Genomic DNA, 20,731 nt, shown 5'->3' on the forward strand with positions numbered 1-20,731 from the left:
ATGAAAAGATACTTAAGAGTAACTCTGCTATTTCTTTTTTCTCACCACCCACCTCCTCCATAAAAATATTACCTGCTCCATTTTGAGGAGGAAACAATCAATGAAGTCTCGGGGGGAGTTGGGATCCAGGGTCTCCTGATGGATCTTCACTCTCTCCTTTACAAACGTTTCCAACTGTTTGTTATATTTAAATGCCTTCTTGTGAGGTCCAGGCAGGTACTCCATCACATTAGGGAAGATATTAAAAATCTAAGAGAAGAGAAAAGTCATTCTTTTACTGAGGGTGCAGGTGCAAGCTTTATCACAATGGGCCCGATATTCAGCTGGCAGATAGCCAGATAAGTGGGATTTATCCAGTTTTCTAGTGGCCGCTGAATATCCACTCACATTCAGCAGCCACTAGATAACTGGATGCATCACTTATCCAGCTATCTACAGTAGTTAGCTGGCTAAAAGGCAGGAGGGCAATGGGCGGATCAGGGCAGTACTACTTAGCTGGATAACTTACCCGGCTAAGTCTAAGTCTGCTATTGAGCACGTCTAAACTTAGCTGGTTAATGCGTATCTGGCTAAGTAGTGCTTTCTCTGCAGCACAGCCATGCCACATGTAATGTAACTGTATAAATATTATCTGTATAAGTTACTTATGGGTCGATCCTGTAAGGCCGCGGTAATAACAGTGCGGCAGTGTCAGGCGCACCCTTCCTCCCCGCACGCACAGTTCTCTTCACTAACTCCCCGATACTCTTCTCTAATCGCATGCAAATGCATGCCGCGGCTTTAAAGCGGTAGGGAAGGGTTATGCCCGCGTAACCCATTTTACTGTATAGGCGCTTAATACAGCGCCTATACAGTAACCAGGGTGCGCTGGTACCTGTCATTTCAAATGTCATTTCAAATGACATTTGAAATGACAGGCACCATGAAGTGAAAAAAAAAAAATACCAAAATATGTAAAAACCTGAGTGTTCAAAAAAAAATAAATTTTAAATACCTGTCGGAGGGCCGCGTGGGTCCAGGCGGCGGCGGCGGGAGCCGGGTGGTCGCGTGTTAAATCTAGGCCGCGGGCGGGTGGGCGCCTGTTCCAGGCGGCAGCGGCAGCGGCGGCGGGGGGACACGCGTTAGTTCGAGACGGTCGGTGGGCGGCGGGTGGTCGCGTGTTAAATCTAGGCCGGGTCGCACAGGCGCGCATTCATTCATCCAGGCGGAGGAGCCGGCGGCGAAAGCTGCCGGCTCCGCCTGAATGAATGCGCGCCTGTGCGACCCCTGCGATTCGGCGCTCAAGGCAGTCACAGCATTCATTCACTGCCGGTGGGGGCTGCCGGGGCAGCCCCCACTGGCAGTGAATGAATGCGACCCCTGCGATTCGGCGCTCAAGGCAGTCACATGCCGTGACGTCATGGCATATGACTGCCTTGAGCGCCGAATCGCAGGGGTCGCACAGGCGCGCATTCATTCACTGCCGGTGGGGGCTGCCCCGGCAGCCCCCACCGGCAGTGAATGAATGCTGTGACTGCCTTGAGCGCCGAATCGCAGGGGTCGCACAGGCGCGCATTCATTCACTGCCGGTGGGAGCTGCCCCGGCAGCCCCCACCGGCAGTGAATGAATGCTGTGACTGCCTTGAGCGCCGAATCGCAGGGGTCGCACAGGCGCGCATTCATTCAGGCGGAGCCGGCAGCTTTCGCCGCCGGCTCCTCCGCCTGGATGAATGAATGCGCGCCTGTGCGACCTGGCCTAGATTTAACATGCGACCACCCGCCGCCCACCGACCGTCTCGAACTAACGCGTGTCCCCCGCCGCCGCTGCCGCTGCCGCCTGGAACAGGCGCCCACCCGCCCGCAGCCTAGATTTAACACGCGACCACCCGGCTCCCGCCGCCGCCGCCTGGACCCATGCGGCCCTCCGACAGGTATTTAAAAATTTTTATTTTTTTTTCTGACAGTTTTATGTGTCCCACATCATTACATTTTCTCGATCATCTCTGTATCGCTTTTTTTTTTTATTGTGTTTTATTGTTTTTGAGTGTCTTAAGCGGTGTCGATGGATTTGTTACTAGACTCACAGTCCTAACTCCTACTAGGGGGAGGCGGTAAACTAAGACGTTACGGCCGCGGCAAAACAGTGCGTTACTAATGAGATAACCTGAGCGCGCCTTACGGTATCGGAGGGGAATAGCTAATTCCTTCATTATACAGCTAATTTGTTCATTTACATGCCGGGTGGGGAAGGGGTTACGCGTCTGTTTTAAGAAGCGCTACGGATGCGCGAAACTGGAGACTGTATCGCTGGTTTGCCTTACGCGTCCGAATTGTGCGCAGCGAGCTCGTTACAGACGAGAAATCTTCAAATGAATGTTACTGTATCGAGCTGTTAGCTGGCTGGCTTCTCAATATTTATTTATTTATTTTATTTTTATTTTGGAGCGGCCTCGGAGGGAACAGGCAGCGCGCGCTGGGCTCGGCGCACACAGGTTGCACAAATGTGCACCCCCTTGTGCGCGCCGACCCCGGATTTTATAAGATACGCACGGCTACGCGCATATCTTATAAAATCCAGCGTACTTTTGTTCACACCTGGTGCACGAACAAAAGTACGCCCGCACGTACACTGAACCTATTCCATTATTAACCAGTCGCCCAGACTTTGCCTTAATCTTGGTAATTTATATCCCTACCTCATAAGTGCAATTCATTAATGCTTTAAGTACATTGACTGGCATATATGTTCTCTCTATTTGATCCCCTGCTTCTTTTCTATGCTCCAAGTTGTATTACTCCCTTGTTTTATTGTAACTGCATTCCTTAGCCTTCTCTTGTTTAATGTTTTATTACTACTATTATTATTATTATTTTTATTATTATTATTATTATTATCAGGATCAATATTATTTTTTCCTTTTTGTTCCCTATCCACTTGTTAATTGTAAACCGACATGATGCGATACTTATCGCGAATGCCGGTATAGAAAAACTTAAAATAAATAAATAAATAAATAAATAAAATCTACCCCTGAGCGAAGATTCCTTTTTAGAGTATGTAGTTCAATGTGTTCAGTTAGCCACTAGTTTTGTTGTCCTGTGATTAATTTATGGAGGATTGATAAAACTTTGTATTCTATTCTGTATTTAATTGGGAGCCAGTGCAAGGATATGAGAGTAGGTGTAATGTGTCTTGTTTCTTGGTTCCTGATAGAATCCTGGCAGCTGCGTTCTGAAGAATTTGTAGTGGACATATGGTGGTAAAAGGGAGGCCGAGGAGTAGGGTGTTGCAGTAGTCTAGGTTTGCAAAGAGTAGTAGTTGCAGAACTGTTCTAAAGTCATTTTGAGTGAGGAAGGGTTTGAGACGTCTGAGTGTCAATAATTTGTGGTAACTTCTTTGATTTTATTTGTTATATGGGTTTTGTAGGATAATTCATTGTCGATTGTAATTCCGAGGTTTCTGGCATGGTCAACAGGAGAGATTATTGTTTTTGGGTTTTCTATTTTGAGTGATTGTCTGGGTGAGTCATTGATTTTTTTGTCGAGAATGATTAATTCAGTTTTATCAATGATGATTATGAGTTTTAGGCCGAAGAGGCATTGCTTGATTTTTGAGAGATAAGAGGTTATTTTCTTGTAGGTTTCTTCTAGCATATTTTGGATTGGGACTAATATTTGGATGTCATCAGCATAAAGGAAATGGGTCAAACCTAGACTGATCAGTATGTGACAAATAGGTAGGAGATAGATGTTAAAAAGTGTTGCTGACAGTGCAGATCCTTGTGGGACTCCTGTATTTAGATTCACTTTATTTGATAGATTGTTGTTAACTATTACTTGAAAACTTCTTTGGATAAATATGAGGTGAACCATTTTAGAATAATGCCTGATATTCCTATTTCAGAAAGTCTGTCAAGTAAAATGGCATGGTTGATTTTGTCAAACCTCGAAGAACTGTGTCATTAAGAGAATGGAGTAATGTTTCTGTGCTTACGTTTTTTCTGAAGCCAAATTGTGTGGGGTGAAGTATGTTATGGGGCAGATTTTCAAAGGGGTACATGCGTAAGATACCTGCCCCAAGTTCCCCCTGCGCACCCAAGCCTATGTTGAATAGGTTCGGCGGCGCGCACAAGCCCCGGGACGTGCGTAAATCCTGGGGATTTCCTGGGGGGGGGGGGGGTGCGGGTGTGGTTCCGGCCTGGGGGCGTTTCGGGGGCATGATCGAGGCCTCTGAATCTGCTCCCAGGGGAATCACGCAGCCGGCACGCGCGAGTTACGCCTGCCTCGGGCAGATGTAACTCTTCAAACAAAGGTAGGGGGGGTTTAGATAGGGCTGGGGGGTGGATTAGGTAGGGGAAGAGAGGAGAAGGTGCAAGGGGGGTGGAAGGAAAGTTCCCTCCGAGGCCGCTCAGTGCGCAAACAAAAGTACGCATGGGCGTACTTTATTAAAATCTACTCCTGTTTGTTTCTAAGTAATCTGATAGTTGGGAGTGAACGATTTTTTTCTATGATTTTTGCAATGAAAGGTAGTTCAGATATAGGTCTGTAGTTTTGGATGTTTTCAGGATCTGGGTTGCTCTTTTTTAATAGTGGTTTGATGATTGCAGATTTAAGGCATTCAGGCATTCAGGCCCTTTTCGCGTGCAATAGCATGCAAATTAGGGGGAGGGGATGAGTCGGGGTGGGGGGGTGGAGTCGGCGGTATCTTCGCTGCTGGCGATAATGTTACCAACGTTATTGTCTGCAGTAGCGCGCCGAATAGCACCAACTTTCATGGCTGCGCTATTCGGTGCGAAAACCAGCAACCAGCACAATGCAGTGGTGTGAAGGCTGCGGGCTTTTGCAGGCCCGCCCCCCGCCCCCTGTTTTCTCTGGATTCATCATTCTGTGATGAATGATGAATCCTGGCCTTAGCCAGCTAAAGTCTGATCAAGCCCAAGATATGTCCTAAAGTTATGTTTAATAGTGCAGCTATATTTAATAGTGGAGCTACACTATTGAAGAATATGCCATGCCTCCAAAGTTAGCTGGATAGGTTTATCCAGACTGGATCTGTATATGAACCTCTTCGGTTTTAGATTGATGACCTATCTGCTCACATCCTGCTTTCCCATCTCCATTCATTCATGTATCCTTACCTTTCAAATTTTCTTCCCCCATTAAGAAAGTTTCTTCAATTTTTTGTAATTTATATTTTTTGTACTTATTGGTAGGAAGGGGTGCTCTTTTCCCAAATTTAAGAATCTTTGTGGGATAATATTGTAACAGACTGATACGAAAGTCAGTAAAAATGCACCTAAGTCATTTGGATTTTCTAAGCCAGTTTACATACCTATATTTGCTTTCATTTTTTGCCCCACCAAAACTACCAGCACATAATTACACCTGCTAAATTGTACACAGAGAATTTGGGGGAAATTTTACATTTTTAGATTTGAAAATCCAAAAATATGAACCTAAATCCAAACTCCTCCCCAAATTTTTCCAGGGAATTCCTTGTCTCAGTCCAGGTAATAATACATTTCAGCAGGTAAAGCAATATTTTATCCATTAAAATACCTTTTAAAAATACCCTCCTTAAGAACTCTAAAAATATCAATTTTGGTATCTGATTGCATTTCTCCTGTAGATGATGTTGGGAAAGCAGGATGAAACTTGGCCAACCACCACTGTTCAGAGACAGCCTGTGCACTCCTCCACAGCCTCTATCCAACACAAGAGCTTTCTTATCCGTTCGTGTTCCCTTCTATGGTCATTGAAGTTTAAGAGTGACCACAAAGAATATGGGTGCAGAAAAGCAGATTAATAACTTAGGCCTGGATTTATCAAAATGCACCAAATATCGCATGCGATAGAAAAATATGGTAATAGACAGTTTATTACAATTTGTGCTCTGGGGCATGTTTACTATCAGGATATGAGAGAGAGAGAGAGACTAGCCATAATGCCCTCACACTAGATAGGTATTTATATCTCTAAGGGAGGCCCATCTAGTAACTTGAGGTGAGGTTTAGGTATTAGTGTAGGGGTTAGGGGCCACTGACATTCAAAGTGAGACGTACGAACAGAATAGTGCTCTCTTGTGAAGATTTGATGACCTTCGGAGTGAGGAAACTCACTCAAAGATGAGATTTGTGTAATGTTCTCTCAACCTAGCTTGAAGTTACTAGGTGGGCCTCCCATAGAGATATAAATACCTATCTAGTGTGAGGGCATTATGACTAGTCTCCCTCTCTCTCTCTCTCTCTCCTGGTGCTCCGTGAGAACACATCACAACATGCGATAAAGATTTAACATAACCTATCGCACGGCTTAACGCTATTTGATAAATGACCCTGTTAGCTCTTTACCTGAACCCAGACTGAGCTAAAAATCCGAAAGTTTTCATTTAGCAGATTGAGCAACATGAGGAAGTTCTTATCTTCATAGTCAAATCGGTCCCCAAAGACAACAGAGCTGATAATGTTGGAGACAGAGCGGCTGAAGAAGAAGGTGGGATCAAACGGCAGCTCTAGTATAATGAGGAAAAAAGATATTTTTGCAGTTTTAATGAGTCCATTGACTGAAGAATGGACTTATATAATGCGCCCCCTTCAGGGGTGTGAGATAACTACAGTTGAGGTTCAATCAATAGGAAACCCTTCCATTTGGTTGATGGATAGAACTGCTGCCTCTAAACTAGAAGATAGTAGGTTCTAGTTCCATTTGACATTTTTCCTCATACTGGGCCAGATTTTAAAACTTATGCGTGGGCGTAGATTTGTTCGCGCAACCCGGCGTGAACAAATCTACGCTCGATTTTATAACATGTGCGCGCTGCCTCACACAAGTTATAAAATCCGGGGTCGGGCGCGCAAGGGGGTGCACACATGTGCACCTTGCACGCGCCAAACCCAAGGGGAGCCCCAATGGCTTTCCCCATTCCCTCCAAGGCCGCTCCGAAATTGGAGCGGCCTTGGAGGGAACTTTTTCTCTGGCCCCCCCCTACCTTCCCCCCCCTTCCTCTATCTAACCCACCTCCCAGCCCTAACCAAATCCCCCCCCCCCCTCCCACCTTTGTTGAAAAAGTTACGCCTGCCCGGCACAGGCAGGGGCAGAGTTTCTCGGGTTACACGCATAGCCTTTGAAAATCTGCCCCACTATGCGGCTCTGAAACCTAATTCATTTCATTTTATCCACACATTTATATACTGCCTTTAAAAATAGATACAATTTAACTAAAGCAGGTTTCAATATTATCATATCAAGCATCATAATAGCATAAAATCATTAAATATAAAATACAACATATTACAATAACCATATGACACCACATACCACCATAACCCAGCAAACATTAATACCCCCAGGCCATCCTAATTGGTCAAATGGGCCACTGTCATTTCCCTCTATACAAATTGGGAACCCTCTTTTGTCAACTACTACACATCTTGTTTTATTAATCTGTCATCACATGAACCCTGCCATATCCCTAAATTATTTCCTGCTATCACATTCTATTCCTTAATTCCTCATTATCCCCACTAGCCCTTAAAGAAGTCAATTTGCCTCGCCCATCTTCTTTATACCATCTCTTTCTAATTATCAAACCCCTTACCTACCCCCTGTCCATTATCAGTCTACTGACTTCATAGATCACTCCAATCTAAATCTCAACCCTTTCATTGATCACTCTCTCCATTTATCAAACCCCTTACCTACACCTTCCTATTGCCATTCCTTATTATTCACCATCTTTTATTCCTCTCTACTCCTATATCCTATACCTCTGTTCACTTACATTACCTTGGAGAAAAGATAGTTTTTTAGATCTTCCTCTTCAATTAGAGGTCATTTTTGCCATAATCCATAAATTACAATATCTCTGATTATTCTTACATTAATCCAAAAAAAGCTACCACACAACCTGAAAATAATCCCATAGCAAGATGCAGCAAATGTAATAATTTAGAAGCCAAAGGCACCTATTCTATCCATCAGCTTATGCCATGGGCAGACATCTTCCACGTTAAGTTTATTCTAATAAAACCCTATATGCAAATAAATAAAGATCATTCTAGTGACCCCCCTCACTTGCATTCTACAGTGAACCTTATGGCATAAACCTTTGGTTTTCCTGAACTCCTCCATCAGGAAATGGGACTCTTCCTGGATCCGTTCCTCGATGCTTCTCTTCCCCATCCCAAAATTCCTCAGGGTCATGAGGGAGAACCTCCGGAGATGCTTCCAACGATCTCCATTACTACTTATGACCCCTGGAGACAGTGAATAAGAGTTATAAGATTATTTTTGAACAGGCCATGAAGAAAGAAAGTACTGAATATAGATATCATAATTACAGTTGTATGCAAAACTTTAGGTACCCCTTGTCAAATTTTGTTTTAATGAATCTCAAAAAGGTGAATTTTCAGACCCGCGCGTGGGCGTCAATGTGCGCATGGTTCCCAGTGCGCGCACAAGGACGTGCCGATGTTATAACATAAGTGTGCCACAGTGTGCCTTTTATTAAATCTGCTGCCTGCTCATGCATGTGCGCCTGATTTTCTGCTGACTCGTGTGCGTCAGGTGGGGGGGGGGGGACATTTTATAAAATGAGGACTGGGAAGTGACTTCCTACGCCCCCTAGCTACCCTGCCTGCCTTTTCCCCTATCCTCCCTGACCTCTAAAACCCCTCTTTCTATACTTACCTGCTCTCTGGAGTAGTAGTAAGTTGTGTGGGCTGGCTGGCTGCCACTGCACGCTTCACTGGGACAGTGCCTAATGGTGCTGTCCCGGCCGCCCCCACCCAGGCCCAACCTTTTTATTTAAACCAGCTCTTCCGCGCATACGGGGAGATACACACGTGGCTGTGGCACTTTGAAAATGCCCGTGGTGAGCACAGGGCCCGGCCATGCCCGTATCTCCGGTTTTTTTTACGCGCACCAGCGTTTAAAAATTTGCCCATAAGTGAACAAAAGCTGACACACATGGTACAAAGTTAAACATTAGATCTTTCTGCAGTTTTAATCTAAAATTACTATTTATTTGCCGATTTTAATAGATTGAAAATAATAAACAGTGAATATGACATGTTAAAAAGTCTGGATACTCTTCAAGTGGATTAAGTACACTTTTTTAAAAAAAAGTTGTTCATAAGGCCTAAAAGTTGATTGACTCATTAAAGGCCCGGTTTTAAAAGGGCCGAGCTCATAAAAATGGGGGGTTACACACATGGCCGAGCCTTGCGTGCGCCATGCAAATTTTCGGAAGGGCCCTGCCATGTGCGTAACCCTCATTACATGTCGAAGTCCAGGGCCTCTCAAAAGGGGGTCTGGGGGGGGGGCCTGGACAGCGCCATTAGCCACCGTCCTGGGGAAGCATGCGCCGGAGGTTACTTCAACTCAGAAGTTGAAGTAAGTATTAAAACAAAAAAAAACCTAATAAGGGGGATTAGGGGTCAGGGAGGAGAGGGGAAAAGGTAGGAAGGTTAGGTAGGGGGTGTAGGGAAGTTCCCTCCCAGTTTGCTCCTTAATTGGAGAGGACTGGGAGGAAACTGGGGAAGGCCTACTTGCGTCTCCATTCTTTGCTTTAGAAAATTGCTGACCCACGCATGTTATAAAATGTCCACGCACAATTGGACACACACACAGACTTTTTAAAATCTACTTTTGTGTCTTTAATTAGTCAGGTGAAGACATTTCTACAGTTGACCAAATACTTTGAACCTTCTACCATCTCAGGTTGTGATTGCTGTTCTGTCTATTTTCAACAACAGCTGTCTTTGTATTTGAAAATGAAGATAATTCACTCTTACAAAGAAGAAGACTATAAAAAAAAACCTCTTCCAGCTAGCAATTTCAACTGTCAGAAACAACGTTAAGAAATGGAAGTTATTAAAATATCTTCTGTGGTTATGACAGAATAGTTCAATTTTTGTTTCATCAGTTCAAAACACTTTGTTCCAAAAACTTTCAGGCTTATCAAGGTTTTGTTTTGCATTCTTTAGATGATGACTTGTGCAATGAGATTGTACAAAAGATTTCCTTTGACAATTCTCTTATACAGATTATTGTTGTTTTGTAAGCAGTGCTGTACTGTGGATGTATGGCCATCTACTCCATTGTCATTTGCAGTGATCTGTGTTATCTGTTTTGCAGATCTGATTAGTGTTTAGGAAGTTCTATCAAAAAGTTTTCATGGTCTTCCATTTCTTACATAGATCTCAGAAGTTCCAGGTAACTTCCATCCCTTAACAATGTTTCAGCTGGAAATGTTTAGAGATATCTTTTATAGACTTCCCGTGCTTTGTAAAAGTGAATTATCTTCATTTTCAAACGCTGATGCCTTTTCTTCTACTGACTTATTTCCAGGATCTAGACAGTAAATGTAGCTATTATAAGACTGAAATGTCACTTCTGTTCTTGTGCATTTTGCATTTGATATCTGACTTTCTGAATCTATACGCATACAATAGAAATGGAAAAACTAAAGTTAAATCCATTTTAAAATATAATAATACAATAATATTTCCTCTCTACAGACTTACTAAAATACAATCCATCTCAAATATCCACTTGCACGGTATTTGGGATGTGTCTTTCTAAATAATGCTCTTACATAGCTCATGAAGGGGTGCACAAAGGGGCAAGCCCCACTGGTTCGCCCCTTTGGAAGTGATTTGCGGTCCCATAGCAGGCCTGTATTTCAAGCTCTGAGCCTGCACTGAAGGAGATGGTACCAACCATAGCAGCAGATAGTAAAAACAAGTGTTAGACATAGAAGCAGAGAAGGGATGGAGCAGCAGGCTGACAAAAATGTGGTCTGTATTGTTCTTTACTCCCACCTTCACTGGGGATATTCATTGTGGATATTCTGTAAACCTGGCTGGCTCTGTGTGTCACCAGGATAAGTTTGGAAACCAGTGAACTTCAGTACAACCCTATAAATTTGACTAACTTCTTTACTGCAATGAGTTTGAGATTTAATCTAGGTGAAACATTAACTTGTTTTATTATTGTTTAATTAAAGATGTGTTATGAGGTGGCGAATTCCTTTTTTTATTGGAATATACATGTCCCCTAAACTTAAAAAGTTATCAGGACTCCTAAAGAGGTCAATTTTTGTGAGGATTCTTAAAAATGCTGCTAGAGGGCCTAACTTTCAAATTTTATATAATACCACATATTTCTTCCCTGAGAATACATGTATATGTTTCAGTTCACATGAATATTTTCATTGCAAGAAAACACATACTTTCTCTAACTATTTATAAACATATGTATTTTGGGAGCATTGAAAAATATAACAAATAATGTAATAAATAACCCAAATTTATATGCAGAGGCAGGGCCAGCGCAACCCAGTGTGCAAACCGTGCACTTGCACGGGTTGGCAGCTCTGAGGGGGGTGGCAGCCTGGGGACACACCAGCATGCAAACTGGAGCAGAGGTTGTGGGGCTGCTTAGCAGAATCCACCCTGCTGGCAACCGAACTAGAGAAAAGGCTCAGGGCCGCCTGTGGCATAGAAGTCCCTAAGGGGGTTTGCATGCTCAGATTTAAGCATTGAATTGGGTGGGGGTAACCCAAACCCCATGCATAATCCAATGTAGTATCACGTAGATCCCCTGTGTGAGCCAGCAGCAGCAGCAGCAATTCAGCGAAGCCGTCTTCTACTGTTGTGGGACTGGTCTCACGGCAGGAGCTGCAAAATCTCGTTCTTCCTATCGTGACACTGACCCTATAAAGTCACTGAAATGCTGCACTTTTATGTCATGGGCGACCTGGAACCTTTTCTCTACTAAGGCTGCTGGTGGGTAGGATTCTTCCAGGCAGCCCCATGGCTTCCACTTCATTTTGACAAGTAGGAAATGCCTGGTAAGGGGAAAAAAGCAGGGAGTGACCGGGTAAGAAGGCAGGAGAAGGAAAAAATTGGGGAAAGCATAGCAAAGGGTGAGAAGAGGGGAAAAAAGAGCAGGGGAGGAAGAGGGTAAGAAGAGCCTCTAGAGGAAGGATGAGGGGCAAAAAGCTAAGGTAATGAGGAAAGAGGGTAAGAAGGGGGGAAAAGCTGAGATAAGGGTTGAGAAGAGGGACAAGAAACTCTTGAGATAAGGATAGGGGAAGAACTGAGATAGTATGAGAAGAGGGGGGAATATCTAGAAGGAGGGAGGGAAGAAGAGAGTAACAGGGGGGGACAGAGAGCCAAAATCGTGAGAGAAAGGGAAGGAAGAGCTGAGGTGCCTGGTGGTCCCCATCCCACTAGTAGTCAAAGTGGAGTGGAGACCACCTTGTGATCCCGAACCGATGGAGGTCAAAGTGAAGAGGTGGGCCCAGGCTGCTGGGGGAGCAAATGGAAAAAAAGGTGAGGCCTATGTGTGTGAGAGAGCATGTGTGTGTGTGTGTGTGTGTGTGTGTGTGTATAAGAGACAGAGCACATGTTTGTGTGTGGGTGTATGTGTCTGTGTGTGTGAGACAGGAAGAGCATGTGAGAGAGTTTGTGTGTGGGGGGAGTACATGAACAAGAGAGAGCATGTGTCAATGTGTGTGAGTATATGTGTGAGAGGGAGCATGTATGTATGTATGTGTGCATACATGTATGGAAGAGAGGGACTATGTGCATCTGAGAGAGGAAGTATGAGTGTGTGAGCATGAATATGTATGAAAGAAATTAAGGGGCAGATTTTAAAATGTACGCCTGATTTTATAACATTCGCGCGCAGCTGCGCTTGTTATAAAATCAGGGGTCGGCGCGAGCAAGGGGGTGCAGACTAATGCACCTTGCGCGCACCGAGCCCTCGGGGAGACCAGCTGGGTTTCCCCATTTCCCCCCCCCCCCCCCCCACCACCACCTTCCACTCCCTTCCCCTACCTGTCTCGCCCCAGCCCAAAAAAAAAAAACCCCGTACCTTTGTCTCACAAGTTGTGCCTGCTGGCCAACTGCCGGCACGCGATCTCCCAGCCCAGCAGCCTTGCAGAGGCCTCTGGCCACATCCCTGCCCTGCCCCCTCCCCACCCATTTTTTCAATAGGCCCGGCGTGCGTAGGGCTTTGAAAATCTGACCCTAAGTGTGTGTGAATTTATGAGAGAGAGGAGAAAGTTTGTGTACCTTCCTATATCCATTAATCCACAACAATCTCAGGATGACTGGAAATTGAAATTTCCCAGGTATGGGGAGTGGGAGGGGGTTTTTTATGTTTATTAATTTAAATTATTTGGTGTTATATGATGTGTCTGCTGTTTTTAAATATTTTTCTAGTGTTTGGGGAATTTTAAAAAATCAATTTATATGAGTTTTTAATTATTGGATTTTTATTCTTCCGTCTTGAAATATTTTTTATTTATATGGTGTTGCACTGTATTCAGAGTTTGGCTTGTTGTGGTTTCCACGTCACTTTTTTTCTGCAGATTTTGATTTATACTTTATGGTCTCTTTTTTTTTTATTCTGTATTTGGTGTTGGCCTGTCTGTGTTCTGCACATGTGACCAAGGTGAGGAATTCTGCTAGCGTGTAGTTTTCTGTGCAGAGATCTATAGCAGCCTGGCTTGTTCTGTTTTCCTAATAAGAGGTGTATTGGTATTTTAGGACCTGGTGTAATATTTGCAGCATTATTTTTCCATAGGTAAAATGGTTATTGTTTGAGTGCTGGCAGTTAATGCTGATTTGGTATAGGAAGTTTACTATATTGTAATTGTTCACTCATGTGTTAAAATTGGCCTAATACTATATGGGTATTTTTGTGGGGTTTTCTGCTTGGTGCCACAGCAGTGCATGTAAACATAGTAAATATAATATACAGATTGCTGTAAGTGATATTTTACCTTAGAAAACTGTGCTGTGAATGTTCTTTTTAATGTAAAATCTGTTATTATAAATGCATAATTTTTAAGTGTGTGTATTTGTGTGTATGTGTGTGTGCGTTTGATGGAGGGGTAGGGGGGCATCTAATACCCTTGCACTGGCCAAAGGAAAGGGGGTGGACCTGGGTAGGGAGGAGTATCAGATTTTAAAGTTTAGATTACTGGGAGGAGATAAATGAACACGGTGAGGGGAGGGGCAGTACATTAATTGTTCACACAGGGCAACAAAAAAGCTAGCACTAGCCCTATGTGCATTTTAGTTTTTTAAATATACTTGTGCATGTTCTTGGAATCACCAGTTTGCCGACCAGTCCATCTCCTGTTCCCTGAGCCCTCTCCCCCCCCAGTATTTCACGCTGAACCACCAACAGTTCTCCCCAACCTCCCACCCAAAAACAGCATAAGAGCATAAGAAATTGCCATGCTGGGTCAGACCAAGGGTCCATCAAGCCCAGCATCCTATTTCCAACAGAGGCCAAACCAGGCCGCAAGAACCTGGCAATTACCCAAACACTAAGAAGATCCCATGCTATTGATGCAATTAATAGCAGTGGCTATTTGCTAAGTAAACTTGATTAATAGCCGTTAATGGACTTCTCCTCCAAGAACTTATCCAAACCTTTTTTGAACCCAGCTACACTAACTGCACTAACCACATCCTCTGGCAACAAATTCCAGAGCTTAATTGTGCATTGAGTGAAAAAGAATTTTCTCCGATTAGTCTTAAATGTGCTACCTACTAACTTCATGGAATGCCTCCTAGTCCTTCTATTATTCGAAAGTGTAAATAACTGATTCACATCTACTCGTTCAAGACTTCTCATGATCTTAAAGACCTCTATCATATCCCCCTTCAGCCATCTCTTCTCCAAGCTGAACAGCCCTAACCTCTTCAGCCTTTCCTCATAGGGGAGCTGTTCCATCCCCTTTATCATTTTGGTTGCCCTTCTCTGTACCTTCTCCATCGCAATTATATCTTTTTTGAGATGCGGCGACCAGAATTGTACACAGTATTCAAGGTGCGGTCTCACCATGGAGCGATATAGAGGCATTATGACATTTTCCCTTTTATAAACCATTCCCTTCCTAATAATTCCTAAAATTCTGTTTGCTTTTTAACTGCTGCAGCACAATGAGCCAACAATTTTAAAGTATGATGCCTAGATCTTTTTCCTGGGTGGTAGCTCCTAATATGGAACCTAACATCGTGTAACTACAACAAGGGTTATTTTTCCCTATATGCATTATGCAACACCTTGCACTTGTCCACATTAAATTTCATCTGCCATTTGGATCCCCAATCTTCCAGTCTTGCAAGGTCCTCCTGTAATGTATCACAATCTGCTTGTGATTTAACTACTCTGAATAATTTTGTATCATCCGCAAATTTGATAACTTCACTCATCATATTCCTTTCCAGATCATTTATATATATATTGAAAAGCACCGGTCCAAGTACAGATCCCTGAGGCACTCCACTGAGGAAATTGACCATTTAATCCTACTCTCTGTTTCCTGTCTTTTAACTAGTTTGCAATCCACGTAAGGACATCGCCTCCTATGCCATGACTTTTTAGTTTTCTTAGAAGCCTCTCATGAGGGACTTTGTCAAACGCCTTCTGAAAATCCAAATACACTGCATCTACCGGTTCACCTTTATCCACATGTTTATTAACCCCTTCAAAAAAAATGAAGCAGATTTGTTAGGCAAGACTTCCCTTGGGTAAATCCATGTTGACTGTGTTCCATTAAACCATGTCTTTCTAAATGCTCTACGATTTTGATCTTGAGAATAGTTTCCACTATTTTTTCCGGCACTGATGTCAGGCTCACTGGTCTGTAGTTACCCGGATCGCCCCTGGAGCCTTTTTTAAATATTGGGGTTACATGTGGTGAGAGGGGAGGAGCCAAGATGGCTGACTAGCCTGAGAGTCAGTGAGAACTGTTCCTCTGCGGTAAATTATGCCACATTCTGCATGAAAGCACCGGGCTAAGGAGCACAAAACAGCAGTCGCACTCCAAGTCATTACCTTTGGCCCCATGGACGCTCACCTGATCCGGAGAGAAGGAGAATCGGGTGGAGGAGGTTCATGGCAGGGTTCTTCTTCCTCCCAGGATTCCTGGGAGGAAGAAGAACCCAGGATCCTGCAAGAACTACAGACAGCATTATCCCTGATATTACGCTTGGCTCCTGAAAATCCAGCTGAGGCACGGCTGGTAGAGCAGCTCCGGGAGGAAGGACGAGGTCCAGGAATTGATCCCGCAGATCGCGGTAGTCATGACTAAGAGGCCTTACCCGGAAGAGAAGGGACATTGTCCAGCATACCAGCCGGCCTGGGAGCAGCAACAAGAACAGAGAAATTTCGCTAAGGAATGTGGAACTGCCTCCTCTGGTAAGACCTGAACATATAATGTTAGAAGAAATATGGCAGGCAATTCAGACCCTGAATGTTAATTTACAGACGAAAATAAACCTGGTCTTAGAGGCTCAGAGAAGTTTGGAACAGCGGATAGAGAAAATAAAAGATCATGGTTGAGAATTGTGAAAAAATAAGATATTTAAGAAGGAAATTCAGGATAATAAGAATCTTCAAATGAACTTGGTTAAAGAAAACAGGGACTTAACAAATAAAGTAGAAAAATTAGAAATTTTAATAAGGGGAAAAAATTTACGGTATTATCCTTTAATATCCGCGAAGGACACGATAAATATATGATTCAAATTCTAAAAATCTCAGATCAAGCTTTACCAATATCGAAAGCTTTTTTTGTTCCACCATTTAAAAAAGGTCCCTTAAACCAAGAGGGTCTACAAGTACTTTCACCAACTTCTCCATTGATGAATATATCTGGTATTCTGGAATCTACAAATGAGGAGCTGTTAGTTCCATCTACAATGGAAATGTACATTTGCCGTACAAAATGGCGCCGGCCATACGCCATTTTGTACGGCAAAACGATTCAAGTGCAGAAGGTCGTTCCCGGACCCTCGCTGGACTTTTGGCAAGTCTTGTGGGGGTCAGGAGGCCCCCCCCAAGCTGGCCAAAAGTCCCTGGGGGTCCAGCGGGGGTCCGGGAGCAATCTCCTACGCTCCTGACGTAGGGGGACAAAAAACAAAATGGCGCCGGTGCTACCTTTGCCCTGTCATATGACAGGGCAAAGGTAGTGCCGGCGCCATTTCTACAATGCACCGGAGGCCCGAGAGTAAAAGATCACACCGGGACCCCCCCCCATCACTGGACCCCAGGTAATTTAAGGCATTTTGGGGGGGTTCGGGAGGGTGGGGGATTTATTTTAAAGGGTCAGGGTGGGTTTTAGGGTTGTTTTAGTGTGCCGGTTTTCCCGCCCTCCCCCTTCCCCTGATTTACGATTTTTGACGATAAATCGGGGGAATTCCTATTAAATATCGCCTCTAATGATTTTTGACGATTTAAAATATATCGGACGATATTTTAAATCGTCAAAAAACGATTCACATCCCTAATAGATAGAGAATGAGATCTACATTCAACTATCATTTTCTAGCAAACCCTTCTTATAACAAAACCTTGCCTGTAACAGAACTGTCAAGTTGCCCAGTTCCAGGAGGGACACGAGTTTTGAACTTACATCCCAAAGCATGATGGTATTTCTAGTCCCTGAAGTCAGTCCTACAGATCCTATAATGCAGGGAAAACCAACTCCAGTCCTCAACGGCCACAAACATACATAGTTTTCAGGATGTCCAAAATGAATATGCATGAGATATATTTACAGATAATGAAGGTAGTGCATACATATATATCTCATGCATATTCATTGTGGACATTGCAAACCCTTGGCTTGTTTGTGGCTCTTCAGGACCTAAGTTGGTCACCCCTGCTCTAATAATACAGGATAGGTTTGTCAGAAATCCAGAACTGGCCTAAAACCTCTTTCTTGTAATTGAGTAATTTGGCAGCTCTGCTGTAACAAGCTTGCAGGTCTGCCGAGTTCAAGCAGATTTTGTACAACAATCAAAACTGTCCCAAACCCTTACAGCTGGCCAGATGTGCTGGCTTCAACCCTTCCCCAGTGCTTAAAATACTGTTTCTGATACATGAACTGTCCTGGGCTGGAGCACAATGGGAGGAGCAGTACTCAAGCAATAAGCCAAAGGCAGGGCATCCCAAACCTATCCCGGTGACCTTAGAGCCACTAAGGTTTTCAGAAAATGTATAATGAATATTCATGAAGTTAATTTGCATACAACAGAGACCCAGCATATATAATTTTATCTCATGGATAACTCATGGATGCAATATGGGGACATTTTCTTTCTACAGAAAGGGTGCTGGATGTCTGAGCACCTCTTGGGGTAGATGGTGGAGACTAAAGCAACAAAAGACTTCAAGGGAATAATTTTCAAATAGCCCACATACTGGCAAAAATCTATGAAAGATACACCAATTTTCAAAGGCTGCTGCTGCCTGCACATTCCAGAGAGAGGGAACGTTTTAGTGCATGTGTATATGTGTGTGTGCATGTGTGTGCATGGGTATGTATATGTGTGTGTGTGTGTGTGTGTGTGTGTGTGTGTGAGTGTGTGTGTGTGCATGGGTATGTATATGTGTGTGTGTGTGTGAGTGTGTGTGTGTGTGTGTGTGCATGGGTATGTATATGTGAGTGTGTGTGTGTGTGTGTGTGTGTGAGGGAGCCAGTGAGAACATGGGAGAGACTGTGTAGGAGATATGTGAGAGAGCTTGTTCCTGAGCTCATTGCATTATTTCCCTATTATTTCCCATGTTCTGGGATCTTCTTACCGTGTCCACGGTTGATCTTGTCCAGGATCGGTAGACTTCCTCTGAGGGCAAACTCTTCACCACAGTCGTTCAGCGCCTCTTTCACAACTTCATAACCGCACAGCACAACCACTGGCTCTGAGCCCAAGTGGAAAGTGAACATTGACCCATAGGTCTCGCTCAACTATGAACAGAAATAGTGCACACTTGATTTTCTAAGACACAGTTACAATGTAGTTTTGATTGATACGTTCCCTAGCTGACTATGATCTTCTTTGTAACTTCTGACCACAAAAAGAGCTTCCCCAGTTCTACCTATTCTCTCTTCCAAAGCTTCTGAGCAATAAGAAAACCTTGTCCCAGCTTCCTGTGCTCTCTTCCACAACTTGTTCACACATCCGCATAGTGCACCACTGTACATGGTGGCACATTGAGTGGACTTACCTATGGCATGCATGGATCAGTATCAAAATAGCATAATACTGTATAATACTTAAGAATAGATATGGTATATGCATAATAGAAAATGGATATACAAAAGATGAAACAAGTGTTTGAGTAACATATCAGATTTTTAAAGTGTTTTCTTGTTCAGCAGCTCCTTCTTCTCTTCTACAGCACAACCAGGATAGGAAATGAAAAGCTTTAGAATAGAAGTGCTGGGCATCTGCCTCCATCCTACACTAGTATACAACACACAGGGTCTATTTTATCACAATATCCTCTATCATATAACTCATAAAATACCCAGAGAATATTTAATACTTATACAAAAATATGTACAAACTTTATTGATTCATTTAACAATCTTCACATCCTATCTAGACAATAAAATCTATTATACACACCCACTCTCATTCACACAACTATAAAAACATGTTAAACATGTAAACTTTGTAAACATTGTGACCCAAAATACATTTCACCGATCATTTTATATCCCTTCACAAAAACATAAATTATTTATATGACAATATACTACATACATTTTTATAAAGAACATTAACATTGAGGTACCACAGGTTAGTATCGATTTACATAGTAGTTTTAGTGTAGTTTTATGGATTTTTGAGAGCTTATAGTCGTTTTCTTTGTCTTTAGAATTCTGTGGAAAATATTTCTGTGTGGATTGACAAATCATTCCTTCAGATTAGTCCCTGAGGAAGCCCGGAGCAAGGGAAGAAACAAAGATCTTTATTATAATATAAAAATTTATGTAGTATATTGTCATATACATAATTTATGTTTTTTGTGAAGGGATATAAAATGATCGGTGAAATGTATTTTGGGTCACAATGTTTACAAAGTTTACATGTTTAACATGTTTTTATAGTTGTGTGAATGAGAGTGGGTGTGTATAATAGATAGATGTTATTGTCTAGATAGGATGTGAAGATTGTTAAATGAATCAATAAAGTTTGTACATATTTTTGTATGAGTATTAAATATTCTCCATCCTACACTAGTCATCATGCCGCTGCCACGTTTCCCCTTCATGTGCAACACGATTATTTAAAATTAAGTTTTCAAGCTTTCTGAACTGAGCAGCAAGGAGATGGCGTACCTTAAAGAATGAGCCGAAGATGTCTTTACTATCCAGCTGCAGGGCGTTCCCAAGGAAGGGGAGCGGAGTTGGTCCGGGGGGCAGTTTTCCGACCCCTTGCTTCATCTTCTTCTGAAGCACGCTCACCATCAACGAAGCCAGGCACAGCACCAGCAGGAATGCACCTGCTCCAACCAGCTCCATGGCTGAATGTGTTACGAATGCTCTTGCTTCTGAGGCTGAGAATTAATCTTTACCTAATCATATTTATATAGCTGAGTCTGGATGCTGGCAAAGGAGTGCCCTGATTGACCTCAACTTTGTGCTCAGCAGGAGTATCACTGCACTGTACTTTTCCAAACTTGGTTGAACTATTGATTGTGCAAGGTTTACAGTTTCATATTGACATACTTTAACACAAAACTCTGCCAAGGTACTCCCGAGTATTAATTAAATACAGCACGATTAAGAAAGCACTAGAGAACTGAGAAGAACCTAAGGCTTATAAGTGAAAAGAATTAAGTATTTATTTATTATTTATTTATATATCCTTATATACCGACTTTCAAGTTCATTTCAAGGCGGTTTACAATAAAGTTGAGTTGCAGTAGCAAA

At 43.1% G+C, this 20,731-nt stretch overlaps 1 protein-coding gene across 1 annotated transcript in view; it reads right to left on the reverse strand.

The window, feature by feature from the left end:
* LOC115073027 (cytochrome P450 2C19-like) overlaps positions 1-20,375 on the reverse strand; it is a 40,324-nt gene extending 19,949 nt beyond the window's left edge. Inside the window, exons 1-5 of the mRNA XM_029571139.1 lie at positions 20,138-20,375; positions 18,595-18,757; positions 8,085-8,234; positions 6,330-6,490; positions 73-249 (exon numbers count right to left, since the gene is read on the reverse strand). Of these exons, the coding sequence (XP_029426999.1) occupies positions 73-249; positions 6,330-6,490; positions 8,085-8,234; positions 18,595-18,757; positions 20,138-20,320 (834 nt within the window). The 5' untranslated portion in view covers positions 20,321-20,375. The remainder of the gene's footprint in view (positions 1-72; positions 250-6,329; positions 6,491-8,084; positions 8,235-18,594; positions 18,758-20,137) is intronic.
* Positions 20,376-20,731: the final 356 nt, after the last annotated feature.

Source organism: Rhinatrema bivittatum, chromosome 11, assembly GCF_901001135.1.
Source record: "Rhinatrema bivittatum chromosome 11, aRhiBiv1.1, whole genome shotgun sequence".
Lineage (NCBI taxonomy): Eukaryota > Metazoa > Chordata > Amphibia > Gymnophiona > Rhinatrematidae > Rhinatrema > Rhinatrema bivittatum.